We start from the raw sequence: 27,201 nt of genomic DNA, 5'->3' as shown, positions 1-27,201 counted from the left end.
CATGCAAGGACTTTCCAGTAAATATTAATCCTTGGAAAGGATCAGCTGAGTTTCTGATATCTTGAGAACACTGGATAGGAGAAAATTGTGGGAAGTCATGAAGAAAGAAGAAATGTGCAATAAGGACACAGGAAAAGGAGAGATTTTTCAACTCTCAGATCAAAAAATATAATTTTTATAATGAGGAAAAAAATGGACACTGACTTCTCCGTAAGTAGAACTGCTTCTGAACTGTGTTGCTACTTGTGCTAACATAAAGGAAGTTTTTCAGGCAGAGCTTTTTAATGACGATTGAGCCTATATTGAAGTTGAAATTAGTGGGATATGAGTGAAGTCAGGATATGTGGAAATTTAGCCTCTGGTATAACAGAACTCTTTCCAAGTWGAGTGCCCGCCTCTAACACTTTGCAAAATCAGTTCTGCTCTTTACAAAGAAAAAGACTGGCCAATTTAAGGTTTCAAACTACATGTCTAAGTCTGCAACTCTCAGTTTGAACTTAAAACACCTTCTATGTAATTAGAGGTCACCTAAAATATCTATGTCGTCTATAACTGAGTGACACTTCACATGAGGAGAATAATATGGGGGCAWAAATACAATCACATAAACAGTATTTGAAATTCAGAAAACATAACATTTTATTATTAACATATGCCTAGCTGGAGCTGTACTAAGTCATGAACAGTCCTAGACAKAACCTTCAGTCTCTTTGTAAATGTAATTGAAAGTCATTAAGTAACTGTGAAGGACCTTTTTCTCCACTAACTGTCCTCTTATTTATACAGGAAGTATAAATTTTCTGTAAAATATATTACAGTATATTCATTAATCTTCTCATCCATGTTGCGTTGTGCAACGATTATGCAAGAAAAAGAGAACAAAGAAAATAAGGATTATCCCCAAGAGGAAGCAAAATAACCAAAGCAGCYGATTCTTCGCTTCTGCATTTTGGAAACTATCTCTAGACATAGATTTCTAGCGAAACCATTTTATTTTTGGTGTACAACTAAACCATCTGACTTGGTGAGATCCTCAGCTGCAGTAAAACAGTTTGTAAGAGCTTTTTGGAGTAATGAGAAACAGCAGCCACAAAACTGCTGGGTGCAACCCATGGAATTATGTCCACTGGTGATCAGTAAAAATAAGAGGTGACTACAAGTACATGCACACRGTGGTATTTTGGTGTGTGCACTCGAGCCTTCCCTGGCCAAAAGAAATTTAGTCTAGTCTATCTCATTTATAATATTACCTTCTTCACAGTAAATACTGGAAATAAAAGATTTTACCCTTCACTTCTGGAGATACTTTGCTACAGTTCCTAGCACAAAAGAGAAGCTTTACTACAGCAGATTGAAAGCCACTTGCACTGTATGGAAAGGCCTTTAAAGATGCACCAAAAAAGGGTGATCAGACAGAAAGTAAAGATGGGAACTGATGAGCAGCTGTGAGTGATGATGTCTGTGTGAGCCTTTCTCCAGGGGAACGGAGAGAGAGGCAGCTTCCCAAGGCCAGATTTGATGCTTTGACTACACTGTGCTTCTGACTGTCAACATAACCATGATAACATGGCATTGGAGAGGGGTGCACAGCCAAGATGGAAAAGGAAAACAACTCCCTTTACCAACTGGCAGGAAAGGATATAGCACTTTGTCCTCCACTGGGTTTGAGGATGCTGCAGGTTGGACTGGATCCAGTCACCAGCCACATGAGCTCAGAAGTTGGCAGTGTTGTCCTGCCTGCCCTGTCCTATGCCTTTTAATACAAAACACTTGCCATGCAGTGACTTAGCGCTAATAGTATTTTGGTTTGGAAAGTATGAAAGGAAAAGGAGATTATGCCTTTCTTAATGGGAAACAACTTTGTAATCTCTTGAAAGGAACAGGACAATGTCAATTTATCCACTAAATAGGTCAGTATCCTACAGAGAGTAGATCCTCAGCAGGCTGGGGTATTCCTCCTCACCTCCTCATCACTGCTGCTGATGCACAGTTCTTGTGATGTTATCTCCAGAGAACTAAACAGTCTGTCCTTACACACAGACAGCACCCACTCCTCTCTACTGTTGTGATCAAGTGTGGTCTGCTTCTATACCACAAGCCCGCACCAGATGTGCTGAAGTCTGAGCATAAGTCAGGATATTTTTGTTTTCTTTCGACATCATCTTCTTTGTGCTGGTTTCCAGGATTTTGTCTACTAGATTTAATACTGAATAAAGTTGGTTTGTCTGTGGGTTTGCTATTACAACAGCGGTCATGTCTTAAGGACCAGAAAAGGCTTTCATGAATTGCTTATAAAGCTGTAAACATGTGATTTCCATATTGGGAAAGCAAAGATCTACTGAGTTTCCATCACCACTAGTTAGTTGTGTGGAAAACTGCTGAGACACAGTGATTTTCAGTTTTAGAAGGGAAGATGACCCAGCTAACGTTATTCAGAGCAGGCTTGTTGCAGAAAATCAGAAAGGTTCCAAAAGTTTTAGAGATCCTTGAAGGAATTTAGTTAGAGCTAAAAACACAAAATGCCATTGCATAAGAAAAAAACACAACAAAATAGAGAATATCAGTGGCAGATAAGGTACACACCTCTTTTCTAAAAAGAATTTAATTCAYTCCCTATGAAATGAGAGGTGCCACCCTGATAAATAGCTGAGTATTTTTACTGTCTTGTGTCACTTGAAATAGGGTTCTCCTATTCTGTAATAAGTAGGCTCTCAGATATTTGCTCCAAACTAACCCCAAACACAAACTAGAACTGTTATCTGGTTAGTTTGCTTTCAGATGGGGATTGCTGAGCTCCAAAGAATGAGGCAATCTAGAAAGTTGAGAGTTTTTTTGGTTGATCATCTGGCAYGCTGACATTCTCAACCCAACAGAGACACACAATTATCACCTGCTCTGAATATCCTCTCACCACCTGCCTCTGCTTTAGGTTGGTTTCTCCATCAAGGCCTGCTGTTTCAATATAACAGATCCCATCTGGGTCAGTAGAATACAACAGCACCATGTCAGCAGGAATGATTTCATTACGTGAAAGACGGATGAAGTCCCCAACATTGATATTTTTCCAGCGTTCATCCATGTATTTCTTCTCTTTCCTAAAATACATATAAAATATTAAATACAGAAAAACAAAATACACATGAGCTGAAGGCTCAGAGAAACGTACTTTACTAGAAGACGAGCAGAATAGTTAATTTGTACTTTTAAGCCACAAAAAAGTGCTTGATGAATATCAAGCTTCTGAATCAGCTTCTGAATCCCAACCCTGTCTTCTTGGGAACTGCATCCCAATCACCCTTACAGAATTACTCCATTTAAATTTAAGTTACTCACTTCCTGTATTTTTATTACTCCCAGAGAGAAAGCAGTGTTTTAAAAGTTTTTCTTTGGGTGACATTAACTTCAATTATGCAAATAAAAACAGCAAATCTTTTTTTTTCCTTCTGAAAAGGCCTTTAAAGGCCAACTGTTTGGTCTCCCAGAATGACAAAACCTACCAGAAAGCAAAGATGGTTCAAACACCAATACTCTCAAGAAACGCTTATATTTACAAACTTTTAAAACCTCCCTTCCACTCTTTTTTTGAATATAAGGTAGCAAGACCCTATAACACTTTGAGGAGTCATTAAGAACTCAGGCGCCTGGTACCAACCACAGACTAACCCTGGAGCTGTGTCTAAAGAGAGGAGCGTGTGGCCTTCATAGTCCTGGTGTCCCCCTCTGTGCTAGGGGTTGTCTTCCACCTCAGGCCTCCTGTCCCAGGTCCCATCCTCGCACAGCTCAGCAGCACACTCACACCAAGCAGTTGGCATGGTATAGACACACATATAGACCATGTATATACTAATAAACTGAAAAATATGTTGCAATATGGGTTTTATGTACTGGCTTTAATCAGGTGCTAGCTATATAAAATGCTCCTGATAAACATGTAAGAAGAAATAGATACTTCCACAAAGGGAAAAAAAAACTACAGAAAATGTCTCCTGTGCTATGCCCCGCATGTGTACCTCTAGGACCTGTGTTATCTGACAGTACCCCCTTAGAAAACACTTCTCTGCAAACAGAAGAAACAAAAATTGCACAATTATCATGTTTTTTGATGTCAGTTTCTCCAGCGAAGATGAAACGAAGGTTGTTAAACTGCTTTCAACTTGCCAGCAAAGCAGAACCCCGCAGCAATAAAAGCTAATGTAAAGCTAATGTAAAGCTAATGTAAAGCTAAGCCAACACAAACCACTTCTCTGCTTCCTCCTCAAGATGCTCGCTGCTGGTTTTCTAAGCAGGCAGAAGACTGGCACAATGGAAAGAATGTGAAACTCAATGAAGGCAAGAGTCACGTCTAGAGGAGACAGATGGGCTCAACAACATCCATAGAACTGCCATTTAATACCAAYACATTCCCTTAAAATAAGGGAAAATAAGAACTGAAAGAAAAATTAACCAAAGGGGGAAAAAAACACCTTAAGAGACCTAAAAATGGAGGTAAACAGGGAAAATGAARGAAGATTTGTAGAAGCAGGATGTGATTCATGGACCAAAGGTATGATTTAAGCTTTGATCAAACTGAGCTCAGTCTTACTTTCCCTCTGCTATTGCTTCTATGCATCCAATTCAATGAACTGAGTCAGCTGAAAATCAATAAAGTGTTTTGTTTAGAAATAGCCTTTTGATGTTGGAAACTGCACCAGCATAAGGTTAGATGTAGTCCAATTTTGCTAAGAAGCAAAGCTAGTCCAAAGAGAGCGTAAGGCCCCCTGGAAGGGAACGCTCTGGTTGCTCCAGGAGAGCTTCCTTCACCTCTCTCTTCCCATGGGATGGAAAGGGTTCCAGGTGACTGGGAGAGATTTACTTCCATGTCCACCTGGTATCTGGAAGAGTCACAKAAAGAATGGAGATGGAAAGGTAAGCAAGACAGAGTAAGATCATAAAGAAAGGAGTAATATCATAGTTGTAATAATACAGGATGAAGGAAAAAGAAAAAAAAATGGGAGAATGAGAAGATACTGATAAAATCTAAAGTGAAAGGTGCAGCTACCTGAAGCTTCCACAGTAATTTTGCAAAGCAGTAAAAATATTCAAAGCTGCAAAACCACATTAATATCTGGAAATAAGTATTTTGTGACAAAGCAACCTTTTGATTTATGCTTTAAGTAACTACTGACTAGAGATTAAAAACATATATAATCTCACATCCCCAGATTTCTTCTTACTAACATGTATCACACTAAGAAACGAAGACTGGCTTCTCTGTCCCTTCTCCCTTCTCTTTAAAATAAGAGACAAAGACTTCTCTTTAAAATAACTACCTATTTAATAGATGTGGGACTGAGAGTACATGACCCTTCTTTTCTTTACTTGCTGAACTTGGATAAGTCTAACTTTCTTTTTGCTAAACTAGGGACTATGGCAGAAAAGGGAAAATTAAAGTAAGGGAGAATCTTCTGGAAAGAAMTGTTCTTGCTTAATTGCATAAAGCTTTAATGAAATGGGACAAATTACATGATTTTAAGAGATGCCTAAATAAACAGAAMTGCACCCTACTTTGTGATTCATGGCAATTTAAATAAACTCATATTGCTTTAAATGATAACTTTTGAAAAAGACAGGAGGATGTGCCTAATTAAAGAGTTCAAACTCATAGCTTTTGCAAACAATTGCATGCTTATGTGCACATCAACACATTTTTGCTGGTTTTTAATATTTTCTCTCATCTTTTGCTTGTGGGTTGAGAAAGGAACAAAATACATAAGTAATTTTACCTTACTTTCTCACATTTTCAAGACAGAAATAAGCTGGTTTGGAAAGAGCAGCCTCAGCCTCTGTGTATTTAAGACCAAGTACCATTATAAATAAATTCTTGTCTTGGATAATAAAACCCCCTAAAGTAGCAGGACAAAAGCTGTGAACCTACGGATGGCAAAATGTTTATTATAAAGAAGAAGAAATGAGGGGAAGAAGAAAACAGATGTGGTAAAACCCACAGAAAGCTGGCACGGAGCTGCTTGGTTAGGTTTAGCAAGGCACTGAGGTAGGCAGGTTTTGTCATCGACAAAGCAGCACAGTAAAACTGTTACTTATTATGAAAAAGTATGGTAAGAAAATAAATGGAAATTGGATTCAACAATACCTAGGTCCTTGGTAGCTTTAGAATTGGTATGAATATGCTTCATTACATACACTGGAAGAGTCTTTCAAATTTCTAAGGGATCTCATTGAAATGATTAACAAATTCTAAATCCTAATGTGGTATGAACTATATTTAAGATAAATCAGCTCATACAAAATAAACAATCATTTCTGTATCAGCAAACTTTAATTCTCCTATAGACTATGCCTCCCAAATTATTTTAAAATCCAAATTATAGAATACAAAATAATTCACAGTGATGAAATTAAGAAGAAATTTAAGTTACAAAAAYTGCATGCTCATAGGCAAAAGAAAACGTTCCTACAGATGACTGATATGAATACTTCTTATCTCACACTTTGGAGGAAGGAACCATGACAGAAAAGGAAGTCAGAAATCATTTCTGCTTCACTGACATGAGATTGCAAAAAGAGTCGTTAACACGAAGAGTAATCAAGAATGTAGATCCTGGATATTCTGGCTTTCYGGCACCTATTTTCCTCAGTGGCATGTGTACATGACACAATCCACAGCAGGAATAATCTAGCTTCTTTCTCAAGTGTTCTTTACAGACATGAGAAAGAAACCTAATTTCCTTTAYAGCTCAATATAGCTCTTTCCTAATAGCTCAATTACTTTCTTGGTTCAAGTCCTTCAAGCTCAAATTTTTAATAAAACATTCCTAGCAAAGCTGCTGCAAATATTAGCAATCGTGTTTGCAAATATATCTATTAAATTATGTTAATTTCTTTGATTATATAAAACAATAGTTCAGATTATTTCTATAGGTATGAACTAGCTCCAGAATGAACTACCAACAGAATATATCAAAGACCAGRAAGTAAAGACCACATCTTCTGAGTATTATCACAATATACTTAGTTAGTATATTAGTTCACAACAAGGGTTCACTATAGCGGCTCTTCCATTTATCCTGCACAGCTGCATTATATGGACTTTGAATGTGTCTCACAACATGCTTTTAGACAAATATATAAGGAAATAAAAGGATATGGGCAGTGGTAACACATGTGAAAGGCAAGTTTTTTGGCAGTTTACTTGGAATGTGATGTTTGCTTTTTTGCTTTTTTATTATACATGCCAAAAAATGAGCTAGCCAAATACCTGAGTTAATACAAACTCATGCATCAACATTCTTGCTTCAACTGAAAAAAACATTATTTCTGTGAAGTTTACACTAATGTGATATCCATTTAGCTAAACTGGCGATCAAGAGTCAACTAGGCAAGTCCCTGAATAACCGGATCTAATTACACTTGCTCTGAGGAGGGTTAGACCAAATGACCTCCAGAGGCTCCTTCCAACCAAAATTACTACGTGATTCTTTGAGTATTCAGAAAGTAAACCGGAAGATTTTTCAACAGTTTTTCCCCATATGCTCATAAACACTTTAATAACAATAAGCGAAAAAGATTGTTGTTCCTTACCTGCTATATACTTTAGTTAGCAAGTTGTTTATCTGTTTATCCATTTTGTATTTTGAATAGTCCTCCAGACCATCCTTCACTGCAATAATTGTGAGAACCACCACCAGAGGTAGCATTGTAATTTCTTTCTGGAAGGCTTCCACCATAGGAACCCAGTTTAAAATCACTAAAAACAGGAAATATAAATTGGCAACTCTGAAACAGAGAACAAAGGTAGGAGTTAGCTACGCTAGCAGAGATTTACCCTCATTCCCCCACTCAGCGCTATACAGAGAGCTAAACTGACAGCAATCCATTTCTTCMCCACTCTATTTACAATCTCTTACTTTACAACAAAGTATCTAAAGTTCGGATTTTGATTTCTAGTGAAAATACATTTATCTGGATAGTTGCTTGAATATGCATCATAAGAAGATGCAGAAACAGGTTTTCCTGTGTTTCCCACCCTCCCATCAGGTCTACATTTGTATCCCAGTGAGGCTTTGGTAAACTTTAACTCTCTCAGATTTCCAGAACTTCTAACCTCAATTTTATTATATCCTAGAAGAGTAACTTACTTCAAAGAGGGACCCATTCTGCTACCTTCCTGTATAACTTCCCAAGTTGGCAGTCCTCCGAGCAGAAAGAAGATGAAAAAAAAAAACTGACCATAGATTAAGAAGTGACATAAAAGGAAGAAAACATTTGGAGGAAATGAGCTGAAAATCCCACTGCAGATTGCTCTGTCACAGTCCTTTAAGATGAAGGAATATTTCAATAACTCAAATTGTTGAATGGACAGCAATGACAGAAGCTACAAAGAAAACAGCTCAAGACTGATGCTCGGAAGAGTGAGTATTTGGCCCCAAAACAAATCTTTTCAGAAGTGATAGGCAAATCAGGAAAGAGGAATATTTAAAAAGAATACTCCCGAATACATTAACACACATACTTAAATAAAAGGATTCCAACTCAGAAGAATTCCACATACAAAATGCAAACGCTCATTACCTGTGAAACTGTTCAAATAAATTCCGTGGTATAAAATTCAGTACAGTATACTTAGTAGTCCGTATTCTGTTGTTCATGTACAGCTTTGACACCTTTTCATACTCCTCCTTAAAATGGCCCAAGCAAGGTATCACTGTCCTGTGTTTGCCGATGGGTTTTGACGACTGGACGTACTTGCTGCTCGAAGTGGTGCTGTTGCTGCTGTCTCTGCCTTCTGCAGACACCAGTCGCTGCCAACGGTATCGGGCCCAGCGGATGGGATCTGCCATGGTGCCTGCAGGGCTCTGTGACTCAAGCAGCGTCCTCTATCTAAAAAAAATACATAAAATAAGGCAATTTATGCAGTATTCTGTAACTGCTTTTTAACTACGAAGTCAAAGTTACAGTTTTGAAGAAGCCTAAGGAAAAGCAATTTATATATTTTCATTTAAAAATGAATGGACAGTTAATAGCTTGTGTGAGCTTAGGAACTTCTGCTTCAGTGGTCTAGTGGTCTTTGCATAAGTTGACTTTATCCAAATTGATTACTCTGTTTAAAATGCACTGTATTTTTGTCTGTGTTTTATGAACGAAAACAAATTTGACTCCAGTATTTTCTGCTACTGAATACACACTTGCTAATTTTTTTCCACTAAAGAGCTTTCACTTTGCTATTTACAACCCCAGAGTATATATACCAATATAGTTTAAAATTGTACTGATTTCTAAAATTGTATGTACTAMAGCAGTAGCAATATTTGCAGCTTGAGAAATCCAAATGAGTGTGTTAGTCGGGATTATATGATGACTAATAAAATAAATGATACCAGGCAACTTTACTTAGAAAACTAAGTCTAGGTAAGTCTGGATACTGCAAGAGAATACACTTTTCTACAGACTTCTACATTTACCGTGAGGTGAGATATTGTTCAATCTTTCCATAACCCCTATTTAGGCAATAAACTACTCAATTCTTTTTACAGCTCCCAATAGCCAGCATACTATACCATGGTAATGCCTTACAGGAATTTAAGATTCTTGTAGGTTCTTTAAAGTTTACACAACATACAATCACATCCAGCACAACTGCTCTGGGACTGCAGTATTGCTTCTTGTAGCTACTGTAACATTTGCTCAAACAAATGAATTTTGCAAAAAGAAAAGGAAAAAAAAAAACTATGCTACAAGAACACCTGCCACAACTAGCGTCTCTTGTTTTGTATTTCTGTTAAGCCCTTATGCCCTCAGTTTTGGGAGATGCTCCCGTTTGTCAGGGTGTGCAGCAAATTTCCATCCATCCCTGGATGTCTCAGAGAGATGGCCCTTGTAATCTTAGGAATGATACATTACAGACAATGACAGTTTCACACTTTATTTGTATTATTTCTCTTCTGCTAAAGTCTGAAGTGTCTTCCAGCAATCCAGCATTCCAAAGGAATGACCATGTCCACAACTTGCACTCCTCAAACACTGAAGCATCCTGCAAGACACAGACACTACCTATCCTTAACTCACCTGGGTTTTTGGTTCCTTCTCTATCACATTAGCTCTATTTTGACATCAACCATACAATAACACCTTGTGAAAACAGACTGCTCTCCACTTACTTATGCTATAGTACGGTGAAAGAAATTGCTAATTCCGCAGAGAGCATCGCTCTGGCAGGAGTCCTTATCAATGACTGATGGTCCTTACTCAGCCCGTGAGGCAGCAGCACARCAAGGGGCATCTGATGAGCAAGGCACTGCAAGGAAACAGCACTAAGCAGCCACCATGGTCCAAAACATCCTCTTCCTACTGAATCAAAAGAGCCAGGAGCATTCTTGCCAGCTGGGGGAGGAGAGAGAGAGATTCCACAGGAATGTTTCTCCTCTGAGAACATCCTCCTACTTTCTGTTTTCCTAAAGAAAGTTAATGTTTATAGGTACAGGTGATAACTCCGTTTATGAGAAGACTCATTATAATCAGAAAAGCACTTTTGGGCACATGAGTCATTCTTTAACAGAAGCTCAAAACCATATAATTTTTTTTATAACTTAGAGTTTATACACTTTTTGCAAGACTTCTTCCAAGGAGAGCCCGTCTTACATTCATTCAAAGCTGCAGCTTGTCTAAGCCCACAGTCATTTCATCAATGCATCTACTTTTGACTGGGGATTTYTTTCTTTCCAACTGGTATCCTACCAACTGCATATACTACAGCAAAAGATCAGTCAAATCCATACATTTGGTAGATTTTATAAATATAGTAGGCAAGCCCTATGACAAATTATACTGAATTGTCCCAATTCCGTAGTTATTCCTAGGATAAAATGAAAAGAGAATATCTGTATGGAAAGTGAGTAAAATAAACCATTATGTRCAACCAAAAATCATTTCAAGTCCTGTAATAACTTCCAAGTTACATAGTTCCAAGATTAGATTTGGAGATTTRGATTTAGAGACAGTTGTGTGTGTTCTCATAAGCCCAACAAAAATAAGTATCTAATGCAGGTGATTTATGAGACCAGAGGAAGAAGCACAAGTAAAGAAACTTGCTCACAAACTGCAAAATGAGAATTCAAAGGGTTTATATGGGAATCTACTTTGACTCAATTAAAATGATACAGGCAAAATGCTCTACGCATAAGTAACTAAAGCACCTTTAAGAAATTAAGAATAATGTTACCAGTAACATGCAAATAAAGATGAGAAAAGAGAATAGGGAAAAACAGAACAGAGAACCTGGCAAATTCCACAACACCTAAACTCAGGCAGTTAACTCTTTCTGCCTTTCATGATCTACCAGCCTTTGTAACTCATCACATTTACGTACACACACGGTGATCTCTGCTTAAAGCAGCAACAACAGCTAACAGGATATTTCAGAGCGACAGCGGGTTAGGGCAGYGTTTCTTACCGCTGGGTCGGGAGCCATGGGTTGGCACCGCACGTGGGGCGCTGACAAGAGCAGCCCCCCCTCGCTGCACACCACGTCCCCACAGCCCACACTGCCCCACACCCACGGCCCCACCCTCCTCATCCTCCTCCAGGGAGGCAGAGCTTCCCGGGGCTGCTTCCCAACAGGAAGCCTCCGGCTCAGCTGCACGTAGGGCCTGTTTTGTAGCGCCAGCATCTCCAGCACTTCGCTGTGGTGTATCTTAAGGAACCCACTAAGSTGATTATGTGCACAAAAGATAACTAAAATACCACCATTTCCTGGCCACACTGGAAACACTGTTAGGAGAAAGTAACCCTCCATGGCTAAAAGGAAGAACAAGATAATAAATCTGGTAAAAAAAGAAATACTCAAGATCTGCTACTCTTTCACAATACCTCTGACTCACCTGGGATTTGCCTGAACTGCTTTCACAAATGATTTTTAAAATTACTCGCATCTCCATTTTAAAGTATGACTTACAAAGCTCTGAACTTCAGAAATCTCTTTTGCATTTCTTTCTTTTGATTGTTTTCTTCTTCCTCCTTACTGCAGTGGGAACACAAAGCAAAGAGCTCCTTCTCCTTGGTTACTTAGATGGAGGTGAAAAGGAGATTCCTCAACTTCATGTTAGGCATCAAGAAGGATGAGGTTGCTGAAGATCAAACAGAAGTAGTTTTAAAGAGTTTTTCTKTTAAAATGCTTTTTGTGTCTCCTAMATTGTGATGTGATGTTTCATCGCACACTGTTGAGCTCTCCGGTCCAGCTCAAATTCAAAGCAATAATGTAAAAATGTTTCTGGAAATGCTAGCAAACGACCCATKAAAGGGCAGTTAATTACTTCTAAAGATACTTGAGAGCGCTTAACTTTGAAACAGCTTTAAAAAATGAAGTGCATGTTTAAAAAAAATTCATAGGAAAACCTGCATGTTCTTGAAAACAGGAAACCTAAATGATGAGATTATAAATTGGAGGAAATGCCCTGGGTTCTTCTCTCATTCCCACTATGCAGTCACACAGCACCACCCATCACTGCTAAATAACTACTTTTTTAGAATTATTTGTTGTTTTTCCTACATGCCAAAAGGCAAGTTTTTGTAGCAAGTGCACCCATGTCACAAGACTATGATAAAATCTGGAAGGGCAAAAATGTGCTTCTCTTTTCCCATCGTTTGCTTTCCTCTGTAAATTTTTCAACTTCCAGTACRGTGAAGTTTCAGTTTCACATCTGCTTCCAAGCCTTTGCTCCGAGCTCTCCTGCAGGGAGAGTGCACGGAGACCGAGGATTCCGGAGTTCCAATTATATCACTGCCTTTGGCGAGTCACTGACCTCTCCTGCACCAGATTCTTTGCTGGAGACTACCTACATAATTTAGTCAGTATTTGTAGTGCTTTGGAACTGTACCTTGCTATTAACATTGTTGTTGTTTGCTTGCATGTCATAATGAAGTGCCCTGCCATTTACCCTGGCTTCTCTTGACCACTTCTTCCCATCTCCTACCAACATTGTTCTCCTGCTATGATTCCCGAAGGATTCGCCCTCATTCTTCTTTCAGAAAATTATCTGGTAAATGCACCCAGTAAATGACATTTTAACCATAACGTGTCCAGACCTTTGGCCCATGCATGTATACAGTGCTTGTTTCCATCCTGCTCAGGCACAGGCTTTGGACATCACGCGCAGAGACTGCTTGTGTCCTCTGGGGCTGCTTCCAGTTATCAATTCTTGGCAAACAGAAATGCACTAAATAAAACTGCATTATCTTTTGTGAGGTCTGARGTTCTGGGGTGACCAAGGAGGACAAAAAATGCTAACCCAGAAGGAGCTGACACTACACTGACAGCTATGGACAAGAGGCTTGGCATTTGTTCATACAAAGTCCCACTTAAAGCTCTTACTTAGCCTGTGTTACTGCACTTGTGTCACTACCTTACAATTCTGGTATGCTGTCGAAACTGTGCAGAGTGCGCGTTAAAAATGCCTTCTAATCAGCTGTGAAAATGCAGAAGCTATTAGATAACTGATAAGCTTAAAGAAGCCACGGCCTAACGATTAATTTRCATTCTGAAAAGCAAACAGTTCTCCTAAGGTTTGCTGCTTTCTTTGTGGTGCCCAACGCCACGGGGCTCTAACAAGTCTTTGCAAGCTGACCTGCATTCTGCACAGAGCCACCTTAACTTGCCAGACAGATCTGAGAAAGAGGCTTGTGCTGCTAATCCATGGGGCAGAGAGCCAACAACCTGCAGGAATCAAGATTTCAGGTCTAAGAGGAATACGTGGCTGCTTCCAAGTCAGACATTCACATGCCCATAAAGAGGATGCTAAATAATTGGATTAAGAGGAGAAAGCAGATGTGACCAAGGAAAGTGCAAGGCTATGGCAATATCTTGCCACACAACTCTACCTACAAAGTCAGGTTTAGCACAGGGGACACTGAAAGCCAGCAAGCCTTGGAACGCCTTGCTGTGACAAGTGACTTTTCTTGGTTGTGAGGAAGTTAGACCAGACATCAGAAGCTCCTCACAACTAAAACATAACCAGCAAGGGACATAAAAATGCAGGGAATGCCAAGGCCCTGACACAAGGTCAAGACAAGGTAACTGGATGGCAAACTGGACGTGCAGCCGTGCCAGGTAATGYGCTGCCGTGTGGGAGCAGCACGTACAAGTATAAACAATCTCCTCCATACGGGCCAAGTTATTTAGAATGCTAATCAGAGTCGGTACCTACGCAAACAGCTGAGTCACATACTACCCAATTCGAGGTTTAAAATTCAGGGTTGAATCATGTATCGCAGTTACAGGCCAAGAGTTTCAAAATAAAATTGAATGACTACTGGAAAGCTGTGGTTTGTGCAAACCTTTTACACCCTCTTGTCCTTCCTGCTTCATCAGCGGTTTTCTCCTCTATACCCTATTCTCATCCCATCTCAAAACTGTAAAACAAAATCTTTCAGAAAAAGGTTTTGAAAAGAAAATTGCACTTCTTTATATCTCCCTTTTCTCACAAGTGTATCTTTAGCTGGTCGTCATGCAGCATTTAATCACTGCAGATATTATCATGTAAGTAAAAAATAAGTTGTTATGTTTCACAGTAAGGCTAAGGTGTGAGCTATGTCAGAAAAGTCATATTGGTGTTCATATGATGCACAGAGATTAAGCTTTTGCATTCTGCATAGGCTCTGTACAGTGAATATATCAGCTGCTTACCCTGTTTCCTATGCTACAGCAAGCAAATCTATACTGACAGTACAGTCAGTATAGAGAAACCCAGAGAGGTTTTCAGTTCCAATGTTTGAGGGTGTTTTCAAAGGCTTTGGGGAAGGGGGTTTTATACTCATGGTTTCAAAGCGCGCAACTTCAAATCTGGAAAATCCTCTGCAGCTCACTTTCAATGAATATTAGATTTGACTATATCAAAGACCTTCTGGTTTTAAATAGATTTTTCAGTCAAGAGTGAAAGTCGGAGATGTCAGTGATACAGCGGTGGGCTTAATGCGAGCTACTTAAATCTAGATACTAACAGCAGCGAAGCCACAGGAGTACTGATATCCATGAAGGGCTCCAAGCACTTAAGCAGACTTAATAGGTCGTGTCAAGGCCTGTAACAGTGCATTTTGGCCAGCTAGATTAAACCTGCCTCAAATCTACTGCAACCAAATGTACCAAATGCATATCTCAAGTAGGAGGACCTTACATACAGCATTCCTTCTTTTAAGAAGCTGAAATAACAGCTCCAAGAGCTGTGATGTGCTCATGTATTTCAAAGGGATGCTAATGCTACAGTTGACAGCACCTTAATTGTCAGGGCTAATTATTTCCCTGCTGCTCAGTTTTGGGGCAGGTCTGCAGTGTTGATTTAGGGTATTTGTGTTATACGTTCAGCAACTGCTGTGCATAAGGACAGTTCCTACTTCCTATTAGTAAGGCATCTTCCATGTACACTGTCCAGCTGCAAATGAGTGTTGTCTAAAAAACCCTTGCTGTGCATCGSGTTTGGCTATTGGCAGCATGCTGCTTCCTTGGCATTTTAAGATTGAGGTGTGCAATGGTAAGACCCTTCAGAAAGGCAGTTCGGAAGGTCAGACTCAACTAAGGAGCTGTTTCAGTTCYATTCATGTTGCTATCACTGCTTTGCTACTTGCCTTACCTGCCTCTCTATCCTTTCACTTTTATTTTTACTTCTTCTTCACCAGTACTGTTTGTTATATTTAGCTCTAAAATTAGCCTCAGATCATGCAGACTTCACTCAATATTATATGACACCAATTTCAACTGTTACATGCCCTAGATGGAAGTTACATATTGACTTCAAACACGCAAATACACTTTTATTTCATTAATGTGACAGCAAGAAGTTAATCCAGTTTTACATACATATTAAGCAGCCTATCAGAAGATATTTATGGTTCTTGAGTTTATATAAGATAGATGGGGCTTTTTATAGTCAAAGCAGAAACCACATCTAGGAGCAACAGAGGTGGTCATCAGCCACAACACCGTTCAAGAGAGTTCAAGGCAGCAAGGAACATAATTTTCCAACAGTGCCTTGAATTCCTGACAATCCTGACTCTTCTGTTACATCAGGAATACAATCAGACATTTGTCACAGAACAATAAGACTTGTCAGGATATTTTTAACAGGAATAACCTGTGAATCCACTTTAACCACTACAAAGCTACTGTAAAACATGCCTCTCGAGAGGCTAATTTCCTACAGCAACTCACAGCTCATCTACAAATGTGCTGCTTTAGAAATCTCATTATTAAAAATGAAGCCAAAGACGGGGGAGCCTGAAGCAGAACGCAGGGGGTCATGAACGCTCAAGCTGTGATGCTCCCAATCTCAACAACATGACCAAATGGATCTAATAGCTGATGCTAAAGGGAGCTGGTCCTGCTCTCGGCAAGCCTGACCTTGCACTAAAGCCATTTTAAAATTCCCTCATCCAGAAAACCCCAAAACATCGGAATTACTATGTATATATCTGATCCAACTTACAGCTGTAAAAGTACTTGAGATGGCAAGTAAGGTGGGACAAGAAGGTCAGATTTGAGTGTGCTTTTGGAGTAGGTGCTGAATTGGGCTTAACTTTAACTGGGAGAAGAGATGAGCTGCAGACCTAACCTTTGAACGTGAGTGTTGATTAACAAAGAACATGATCTTTGTCTGCACTTCCTGGCTTTTCCTTCTGTAAGAAGTATCTATCCACAGGCTGACTGCAAAGATTCAGCCAAAAACAACGTCTTGACACCAGTTTTGGAGGGCACGCAAAGGTTTTATGAGAATTAAAATCTTGTCTCCCTTTCATACATGTCACGTTGAGGAAGTCACTTTGTGCCTCTCTGCTGCAACCCGTCTATGAAAACACAGATAACAGCACTGTCACCTCATAGTGATCATGTAAGGACAAATGTCTTTATAAATGAGAGGCTTCTCAATACTGCTGAGATGTGAGTATCTTTTAAGTGTTATTTTAGCACGAAAACAGTAGTAATATGAAAAGTACATTCTCCTTCAGCAGCTGCTCTTCTGACAGAGCAAGCATTTCCCTCTGGGGACTCTGTTTTTCCTTTCACACCCTTGTGAACATCTTTTCATCCCAAGCCCGGTAATTGGGGCTCATTACCGGGGCCTGATCCTGCCAACGCTGCACCCCACTGCACGGTCCCGGAGCCGCGGGGATTTCGGGGTGAGTTTACACACACCTCGCTCCAAGCCCTCACCACAAGCACGTGCTTCCTGCACAGGAGCTAACACCCTTCCCCTGCGCCGCTGCCACGAGCTCTTAAATTGTCCCACGCAGAAGGGGTGATTTAATTGCAACCTTTGTACCTTGTTTTTGTTGTTGTTGTTCTAGCGAGCTTCCTAGGAAGACCCGGATGAGATTAACACGAACAGGGCTGGAACAGGGATGGAACAGGGATGTCCCGGGGCACGTTTAAACCCAAAGCAGCACCAAGCCACTATTCCCGGTTTGGGCTTGCGCAGCACTTCGTGCTGACGGTGACAGGGAGGTGCTGACGGGCACACGACATGTCATGACATGACACRACACGACACSACACGACACCACACGACACATGGGGCCTCCCGCTTCCCAGATGTGCCCCAGGGCCAGGCAGCTGCAAAACCCTGCAGACCATTCCCACCCCGGGGAAAACGGGGGCAAGCCCCATGTGTCGGGCGCTTTTGTGCTTTTGTTCCGGGCACACGGCGAGCTGGGAGCCGCGCCGGGCTGCGCGGCGACACCCCCCCGGCCACGGCTCAATGCGCGGGGCGGCGGGCGGGGAGGAGCGCGCCCTGCAAGGCGACACCGCGGGGCAGGGCAGGGCGCGAGCGCCGCCCCGTCCGCCCCGACGGCGGGGGGGACCCGCGGGGGGGGCGGGGGGTTCGTGCTCACGGGTCTGGCCCGCCGGGTGGCCGCGTCCTGCGGGATGCGGCCGGCCCGTCCAGGGAGTCCCTGTCACGTCTAGATGCTCCCAGGCAGTGCGGGGTGTCCCGGTCATGCCTGGGTGCTCCCATCTTGCCAGAGTGCTGCCAGTCCATCTAGGATGTCCCCACCACGGCTAGGTGCTCCCAGACCAGCTACAGTGTCCCCGTCTTAGTTGGGTGCTCCCATCCTCTTGGGATGCTCCCTACCCTTCTAAGGTGTCCCCATCCTGGCTGGGTGTCCCCATCCTGACAGAGTGCTCCTGTCCCGCCAGGATGCTCCCAGCCTGTCCAGGACATCTTCATCATGTCKAGGTGCTCCCATCCCATTCAGGGTGTGCCCATCCTGGCTGGGTGATCCCTGCCCATCTAGGGTGCCCCCATCCTGGCTGGGTGCCCCCATCTTGCCAGGGTGCTCCTGGCTCATGCAGGTTCCCCTCATCCTGACAGGGTGCTTCCCAACTCATCCAGGGTGTCCCTGCCAYGTGTGGGTGGCCCCACCCAGTGTGTTCCTGGTGCATTCAGGGCATCCCTGTTTTGCTGGTGTGTCCCAGTCACTCCCGGGGTGCCCCCAACCTCTCGGGGTGCTGCCAGGGGGAGCTTGGCCCCTCCAGGATGTTTCCATCATGTCTGGGGACTCCTATGGCAGACGGATGCACCCAGCCTATCCAGGGTGTCCCCCTCCCACCTTGGGTGCCACCATCCCATCTGGGTATCCCCAAGGTGTCCGTGTGCTCCCTTGGGTGCTTCTATCCGATCTGGGTGCCCTCATCCCGTCTGAGTGACCCCCCTACCACCGTGCCACACCACGCTGGGTCCCCCAAAAGGGCACCCAAAATCCCCCTTCTGCCTGACGTGACCTGGACTCACTCTGACCTGCTCCATCTGGAAAAAAACACCCAGCCAATCTCCCCCCTCCAAAAAGAAATTATTGGGAAAAAAAAAAATGGGCTGTTTTGCTGTCCCCCTCCCCATCCGGCCGCACCACAAAGCTCCCTCAGTAGCTTTGCCTCGGCCCTGGCATGAAAAGGCTTTTGTCACCTCAAAAGCGCTGGTGACCCCGGCCCCCCTGCCCCAGGACACCAGGGAGGGACAAGGGGCAACTGCGGGTTCCGGGGAGGAGGGATGTTCTCCCTCCCCCGCCTGCATCGGCAAAGACCGGACAGAACTCGTTGCATGCAATGGATGGGAGAGGCGGGAATTGCCAGGGGGCAATGGGGGGGTGGAGCGGGTGTGGGGGGGTCGTTGGCTCTTGGTGACTACCTGTGAATGGCCCATTAGCCCAGGCCTGGGAGACCCCCGGGGCCATGCAGGGGCTGGCACATCTCCCCCAGCCAGGTTGTTTTTTTGGGTGAAAAAAGGCCACAAAAGGGGCTCAGTGGAGGCTGCRTGTGCCACAGGGACCAAGGGGAGGTGCCCCAGCCCCCCTGCTATGACCCTTGGGCTGTGGCGTGTCACGATGGTGCGAGACCTCAGCTCCCAGGACAGCAAGATCGAAGGCAACTGAAGGATATTTGGGGCTGGGGGAGGTCATTCCGCCCTCCCCTCCCACTTTCTCGGACCCCTCCCTCCGTTACTCCAGAATAAATCTCAGCTCCTCACTCCGGTCATGTTATCCAGCGGGAAAAATAATTAAACGGTGCTCCAAATCGGTGGCCGCAGCACGGGAACGCTGGGATTTCCAGGGGGACAGAGCCAGCGGCAGACCAGAATTAACAAAAAYGAGGCAAAATGCTGCAATGCTGCAGAACCCCCAAATTTGGTTGAGGGGGATTTGCTCTGAATCCGTGTTTTTTTGGGGGATGTTTGGGCTGGATTTATAGAAAAAAAAAGAGAGTTTTGGCGGCCTGCTGGGGTAGGGGTTTTAGGGCCCTGGGGAGGGTTTGGGAAGGTCTGGGAGTGATTGGCGGGTGCTGGGATGGCCTCAAGGGGTGCTGGGTGTCCCCACGGGGTGTCCCCAAGGAGTGCTGGTGTGTCTGGATGGGACTGGGGAATGAATCCAGGGTTTGGGACTGTGCTGGGACAGAGGGTCCCCAAGGCCACATTAGGATGGTGTCCCCAAGGCCATAGCGACATCCTGCATGCCACGCTGCTGCCTCCAAGGCCGCGCTGGTGTCACCAAGGCCACCCTACAACAGCGGCCCCATCGGGAGCGGTGTCCCCAAGGCCACCCTGGTGTCCCCGAAGCCATCTGATGTTCGCAAGGCCACCCTGGTGTCCTGGATGCCACCCTGGTGCCCTCAGGGCCATGTGACGAATGTCCTGTGGCCATAGAGATGTCCCCAAGGCCACGGTGGTGTCCCCAAGGCAATGTCGGTCCCCAAGGCTGCGCTGCCGTGAGTGTCCCCAAGGCTGCACCGGGACGGGCGTCCCCAGGGCCGCAGCGGGGCATCCCCGCGGCCGTGGCCAACGGGGAGGGGGCGTGGCCAGGGGCGTGGCCAGGACGAGAGGGGCGGGGCGAGACGGGCCGAGGAGAAGGGGAGGGGAGAGGCAAAATAAGGGCGGGGCGAAAGGGGAGGGGGCGTGGCCTGGACGAGAGGGTCGCGCGGTGGGAGGGGGCGCGACTGCTGGGCGTGGTCATGTAGGGGCGTGGCCATGAGGGAGGGGTAAAGCCAAGCNCCCGGCTCCCCCGCCGCGGGCGCGCAGCTTGGAGGCAGGGTTTCCAAAGGGGAAAAGGAGAGGGAGGCGCCTGGCGCGGCCGCGTGGCTGCGCGCCCGGGCCCAGGCGGCGGAGCCCGGCGGCCCCGAGGGCTGCCAGGGAAGCGATGCTCTTGGTGCCTCGCCAGGGCTGAAGGCAGCTCCGTGCCCTCATGGAAACATCCTCCACGCCAGCCAGGCTGAGCAAACGTGGCCCCTTATTGTCAGAGGAGCAAGCCTCTGGCTACCGCGAAGTCCTTGTTATCTTGAACAAATCTCTGGCTTATCCCTGGCACCAGGAGCCGGTGTGTTCGTTCTCATCAGTAATTCCTGAAGCGCAACCACATCCTTCTTGCACTGACCCCCATGGGCTGCTCTTGGATGCTGCCCCATTATAAGGCCTTTCACTCAAAAAGTGAGGGGATTCTTGCTCTGAGAGCATCTCCTGCTGAAAAAAAAAAAAAAAAAAAAAAAAAAAAAAAAAAAAAAAAAAAAAAAAGGAAGAAGAAGAAAAAAAAAGAACAGAGCTAGTTTAAACCCTTTTGTCTATATGGAAATGGAGAGGGTTTCCAGCACTTCTCCGATGCCAGCATGAATTCCTGGCAGAGGCCGAGGAGGGCTTTGCTGGGCGATGGTTGCTCGCTGTGTTCTCCCTGTTGTGCATGTGAGGGGGATGTTTTCCCTACGTTCTTTGGCATTTTTGGACATTCCTGCTTCCCAGCTACGCACRCCTGGCAGTCTGCTCCTTGGGCTGCCCATGTGGCTTGTCTTGATAAGGCTGCACTGTTGTGCAGGGCAAAGATGCCCAGGAGGCGCATAGCCGCCCTACTGCAGCCCTCTGTGCCCTTTGATGAGATTTGACAAAGCAGGGTGTGTGAACCCGAGGTCTGAGAGGTAGGTCTGGCAGGGTGGTGAGAAGCTTTATTGATCTATATTCCTGATCTAGCCTTTACATGTACGTGTTTTCACTTTTATCCTGCAAGTGTTGCACAGTGGTACAAATGGTGTAGGTCCCAAAGCATGAAAGCCACTATCTGGCATACCTAAACTCTGACTGAACTGTCTTCTCCCTTGTGTCACGTGGAGGACTATCTGCAAAGATAAATGGGGACACCAGAGACATGAATGACGGAAAAAGAAATCTCATTCAAACTCTTCTATGTGGAGGGAATGTCATTTACYGTCATCCATACTGATGAATCTCTTATTTCCAGTGCAGTCTGCAGTTAACTCTTGCATTGATTCCCAAACTACTATGTGAAGAGAGCAAACTATGCACACATAGGAGCTCATGTCTCCAGCACAGYTGGGGAGCTTTTTGGTCCTTTGTGGTTTTCAGAAGCTCTATCTGTTCATGGTTACAGTAACTCTGCAGGCACAAGCGTGGAGACCTCATGTTGGCACTAGCTGGGACACAAAAGAGATGAACAGACATTATAGGAACTGTGTCAACTAAATGTGTTGACAGATTGAAAGCTCTTCCCCAKGAAGATCTGGAAGGAAGAAGGGAGTTTGTCACAGGATGCCATCAAACAGTTCCTAGAGTAGCTCAAGTTAATGGAATGCTGAGAACCTGAGTATGATTCTCCAGACAATCTAGTGCCAAGGCCATGTAAATAGTAGTAAATAGTAGTGCCCATGGGGATTTGGTTTTAGAGATATAAGTGATTGTCATTACCCAAGTAATGACACTCATTGGAAACTCATTGGACTGGCTTAGCAAGTACAAGATGCATATCAAGACAGTGGATGTATCTGAGAGATCTGGCTGTATTTATAGGCATGCAATGATATGCAGTCTGCTTTAAATATCTTTGAAGTTACTGTGGAATACTCTCTGAGTATTCCTGTGGAATACTGTGGAATACTCTCTGACTCTGAGATGCATTTCCCCACAGGAGCTTGCTCTGACTCAGTTCAGGATGATGGATGCACAGTTAATATGGCAGCTATTGGTATTTACCTGCCCTAGTCTGTGTGTAGCTATAACCTTTATTTACTGTACTCCTTTTAAATCTGTAGGGGTTTGTTGATTTCCTCATGGGGAAATGGCATTCATTGCTAGAGTGAATATTTTACAAATACTCATGAATTTTCCTCGCAGCACCCTGGCAAATCAGAAGGCATTATTACTTCCATTTACAAATTAGAAAACGAAGCAAGGAAGAATGAACATGGTAATGGTAGTGTTTGCTGGTGATTCAGAAACTACATACATAGTTTGAATGATCCAACATTTCTTCAACTGAGTATCCTTTTTGTAGTACTAGCAATATTCTGGGCATAATACGTACACTTTGCAAATGTTGAGTGTGGTAGGGTAAGTATGTAGATGTTGTTGTGGGAACTTTCCTGAAAGGCTGGATGGATATGGATTATGGAGTCTAGACTCTTCTTGTTGCCAGCATGCCACGTAATCTTATTTATAAAATGATTTAGCTTTATCTTGAAAGTCGTTTTACTTATACCATGCTATTAGAAAGCAGTTCCAGAATATGGATGATGTGAGGGTTAAGAATTGCTTTCTAGCTTCCAAACAAAACATCATACCCATTTTCTCTTACACAAGCAGTGTCCTTTGGTTTAAAGATTTCAATAATTCTTTTCCTTCCTGGAGTTTATCCTTCCACCTTCGTTTTGCTAAAGTAAACAAGGTAAGAACAAATTATGCCAAACTGAGTGAAGGCTAAGTGAATTCTGAATGCAGTGTCCACCCGAAGGTGTAATGCAGTTTAACACATCCATTCCCTTCTTAATTAATGTTAGATTAATTGGCATGACTTAGCTTGCACGAACAAGTTTYGAACTGGCTGCAGTTTTCACTTGACTTGTCCTCACACTTTGCTTGTGGTTTATTCCGTTATGATTAGCAAGTTGCAGAACTCCAGGAATCGGAAAGCTTGAGTTACATCCCTGTTCTAGAGAACATCCCTGTCTGGAGAACATCCATCTGTCGCATGTACTGAGATAGCACTTGGTCTGGTTTGGCCGTCATCTATGTCAYGAACTTGCATCCTGAAAACTCACTAAAGTGATGGAGCATGTAGAGTAGGAAAGTAACGTTAGCTGAGTGCAATGAACAGAGGTGGCTTTCGTGCACTTGGATCAATTGCTTTATCCCTTTATTTTGTATTTACTGAGGTGTGGCAATTTCCCATGGCTAATCTTCAGCCTTATCTTATCTGCAGCTGCAAGCTTGTTATTAGCTTGTTTACACTGCTGCGGTTTTATTGTGCACTGGAACACACTTGATACACAAACTGGGAGTACGTATGTGCCTCCCTTTGCATTGTATGCAAAAGCTGTGCGCTCCGGTGAGTTATTTGACTTGCTGATTTTGTCTGGGCCGTAGAATAATTTTAATTCTCAATCTTTTTATTTTTTCCTCTCTCAAACCACTCTGCAGGCTAATAAAAAGAGCTGAGTTAGGCATTTAAAATAAGCTGTTTGGTAAATGCTGCTTTTCTGTCATGATTGTGGAAAGTTCTTGGGGAAAGTTCTTATTCTTCTTATAATTTTTATGAAGCTTTATTTACTTTTTTTTTCTTTTTACAGTTTTTCTAACTGTAATCTTTCTAATATTTCTGCTGAGCAAATGACTCAGACTTGCTAAACAAAAATTGTTTTTCACTCACTATTTTAAAATAGTTACTTATGTCACAGCTCTTACATCTATCCCCTAGACAAATAAAAATAACCTAGAATTAAGCAGATGGAAAGGCAGATGTCACTGGGACTTTGATTCCTTCACCACAGTAAAATCCAAAAATCCAAGTTTTTTTTTTTTTTTTTTTGCAAGATGGTTAATCTAATTTTAGAAGGGCTAGTATCAGATCCAAAGTGTTATTGCCACAGGACACCACAGTGATACAAAATTATTCTAGTGGTTCGTGTGTATGTAAACATATTTGAAGAGGAAAGGGGAAACTTTTTCCCAGCAGACCGTATATCTGATCATCTCCCCCTCAGTATGGGCTAACTGCTGGGTGTTTTACTCTCATGCTGTAGAGAAAGGGGAATTGCAGTGATGCAAATTCAAAGCACAATTTGTCATGGGACTCTGTGTCGTGCAGATGATGTCATATACTTGCAATTTTTTTTTAAGTACAGTTTATCAATTTGTGCTCTTTTCCACTGAATGTATTCCTTTGCATCACTCATAAGCATCACATGTGCTCTGCTTGATGTCCTATTGCCATGTGTTTATTTAAAAAGAAACCCTACCATTCAGAACAAATACCCGGCCTACTGACAGGTCCGACTTTTCCCCAAATACAGAAGAGCTGCTGCTTCTTATCAGATATCAGCTACCATTAGTAGATATGACGATGCAAAACTGTAGCCTTAATAGATTCCTACAACACCCATTGAAGCATTCAGCTGTTTCTATCTTAGTTTTGCATGTGGCAAAACTCAGATGTACGAAGATGAGGTGGGTTGTCTGTAGCTTGAAAATAGGATAGTGACAGAGCTGATTTTATTTCTTTATTTTAGTTCTATGCTAAATATGTGAGTCATACGGCCTGTCTTAGAATAAAAGAGGAAGGGAAYGGATGTTATATATCCCCCAAGAGAATGTCTGTGTGTAAAGTGTACTAAGGGATTCCACTTCCCAGAGGTTGAGCACAGGCGCAGGTGCCCAGGATTTGTGTTTAATAGGAGTCGATGAATTTCTTGGGTGACATTTTTTCAATCGTTATTTCTCATGGWAGAAGAAGGAGCAAAAGTAGGAGTCAGGCTTAGAAATGTGGCCCCTCGAGTGTTATTTGGATACTCCGAAGAATTCTCCAGCCAGCACAGTATGCTGCCAAGCTGGACCAAGCCTGAGGATTAAACCTGGAGGTTGTTTTCCTTGGGAGCAGGTTGGCTCTATTTACAGTGGAAGGGATTTACTGATAAATAAGCCCTATGGTGCCCTGCTGGCAAAAGCACTCTCAGCATGGATGGATCTGCATCTAAAAACTCTGCTGCTACTTAGCCTGATAAAATTAACTTACATTTCATGAATTTAAAGTACTATGTGATTAAAAATAGAGCATATAGCAGCTATCGTAGTTGTTTCCAGATCTGAGGTGTGTAATAAATATGTATGTATGGATGAGGTGAGATTTACCTAGTGCCATGTTTACTGTTTCTCTGCTGCTATTATGACATGTTGGTGCAACTTGTTAGGCAACATATTCCAGTGTCCACTAATTTCTGTTTACTAATAACACTAAGAGTCATTGTAATCTACCTACAGGGCATTTTCTTTTCTTATGTCCAAGGAAACCATTTTGAAAAGCACTAACATATTAGTAACATTCAATATTAACATTAAAACCTTGGGGTTTAAGGAGAAGGAGGGGAAAATTTGGCTTATGGATTTGCTTTTTCTGCSCTAGAAGTGGCCTTCTGTTCTTGTTACAAGCATCGCACTCACTAGACCCGCACCAAGGAGAGGCAAATGCCAGCCCTGACACATACCTTGAGCCCTATATGTAGGGCAGGAGGGAGGCAGAGTGCTAAAAATGGAAGCTAGAGGTTTTTCCTGACAAGGTGGTGACCAGGGGGGCTTGTGAACATCCAACCCCAGTTGGTCACTCTGGTTTGCCTTGGGCTGTGAGCTTGCCCTGCTGCCCAGGGCACTCATGGGCTCTTTGGTCGCAGTTCACAGGAGTTTTTGGCTCTTTGATGCTGGTAGTGCCATTACCTACCTCAGAGGTTGCTCTTCCCATTTCTTTCCCATTGCTTTTTAAAAGAGTGTTTCCAAGGCTGTTTTTCTCAGCTTTCTGTATGTCCCGCAGTTTTGCCTAAGGAGACTCGCATCACACCAYGGCAGCTGCTCTTAAGCTGCTTATTTTAAGACATGGCACCTTTAGTCAGAGTTTTCTGTCCTCTGCTATCTTAGTTCCAGGCTTATAGCTCAAGCTTCCCAGCCTTGAGTAGGCTGCATGTCTGGTCTGAGCTCTTCCCTCTTCTTTTGTCCTGCAGAATACTCTGGWTTAAATCAGCTATTGACCCTTCCACTTGCTCAGCTTCGCAGGTGACAAGATGAACCCGGTATTTAGAAGTCCCATGATTTAGAAAAATATCTGCAAAGCTTTTCCCATCTGGTACTCTGAAGTACAGTCTCCTGCATTTTTCTCTYTGAAAATCTTGCAATGCAGCTGGGCTGTTCCGAGTGATCTGTTTAGTAGGTTCTTGTCTGTGAAAGGTGACATTGAGTTCAGTGTATAAACAGTGCATTCCTAAGGAGATGCTGAAGAACAGAAGTGTTCCTCGAAGCTATTGATAGCTCTGAAGGGCAATGCGTTGATGGAGCTGAAAAACTGCTACAGAAAACAAGGGGCTTTGGAAACTCAAGAGTGAGAACTGAAAATAACAGTTAAGAAAATCCCCTCTTGTTCTATCACTATATTGTAAAAAAAAGTTAGACAGTATGAAAGTAAATGATTTTGAGAAAATAGGGGGATTTAGGAGAAAAAATGTTGGCATGAATGGCCAAGAAGATTAAGAAGCTGGAGATATGACTGTTTACCCGTGTTCACAAAAACAGTCTTGACAGCCTGTCCTTCGTTATTAAGGACTCAAATGGATTGATTTGCAAAGAGGACTTCACAATTCATTACCTGAAGTTTTATAGAAAACCCAAGAGCAATGGGCATCATGCACTGTGGCCATACAAA

At 43.1% G+C, this 27,201-nt stretch overlaps 1 protein-coding gene across 2 annotated transcripts in view; it reads right to left on the bottom strand.

Annotated features, from left to right (window-relative positions):
- The window catches only part of ATP10D (ATPase phospholipid transporting 10D (putative)), a 34,271-nt gene extending 24,096 nt beyond the window's left edge, over positions 1–10,175 (bottom strand). The window contains exons 1-4 of one of the 2 annotated variants that reach the window (XM_026033596.1): positions 10,155–10,175; positions 8,569–8,877; positions 7,579–7,773; positions 2,891–3,095 (exon numbers count right to left, since the gene is read on the bottom strand). In XM_026033596.1, the coding sequence (XP_025889381.1) occupies positions 2,891–3,095; positions 7,579–7,773; positions 8,569–8,837 (669 nt within the window). In that variant the 5' untranslated portion in view covers positions 8,838–8,877; positions 10,155–10,175. Of the gene's footprint in view, positions 1–2,890; positions 3,096–7,578; positions 7,774–8,568; positions 8,878–10,154 lie in introns of those variants that run through there. The other variant, XM_026033597.1, reaches the window with a different exon arrangement.
- Between the last annotated feature and the right edge of the window lie 17,026 nt (positions 10,176–27,201).

This window comes from Nothoprocta perdicaria, unplaced genomic scaffold (assembly GCF_003342845.1).
Source record: "Nothoprocta perdicaria isolate Ctin4 unplaced genomic scaffold, notPer1 scaffold_13, whole genome shotgun sequence".
Classification (NCBI taxonomy): Eukaryota; Metazoa; Chordata; class Aves; order Tinamiformes; family Tinamidae; genus Nothoprocta; species Nothoprocta perdicaria.
The sequence above is the reverse complement of the archived record's forward strand: the minus strand, read 5'-3'. Positions and strand labels throughout refer to the sequence as shown.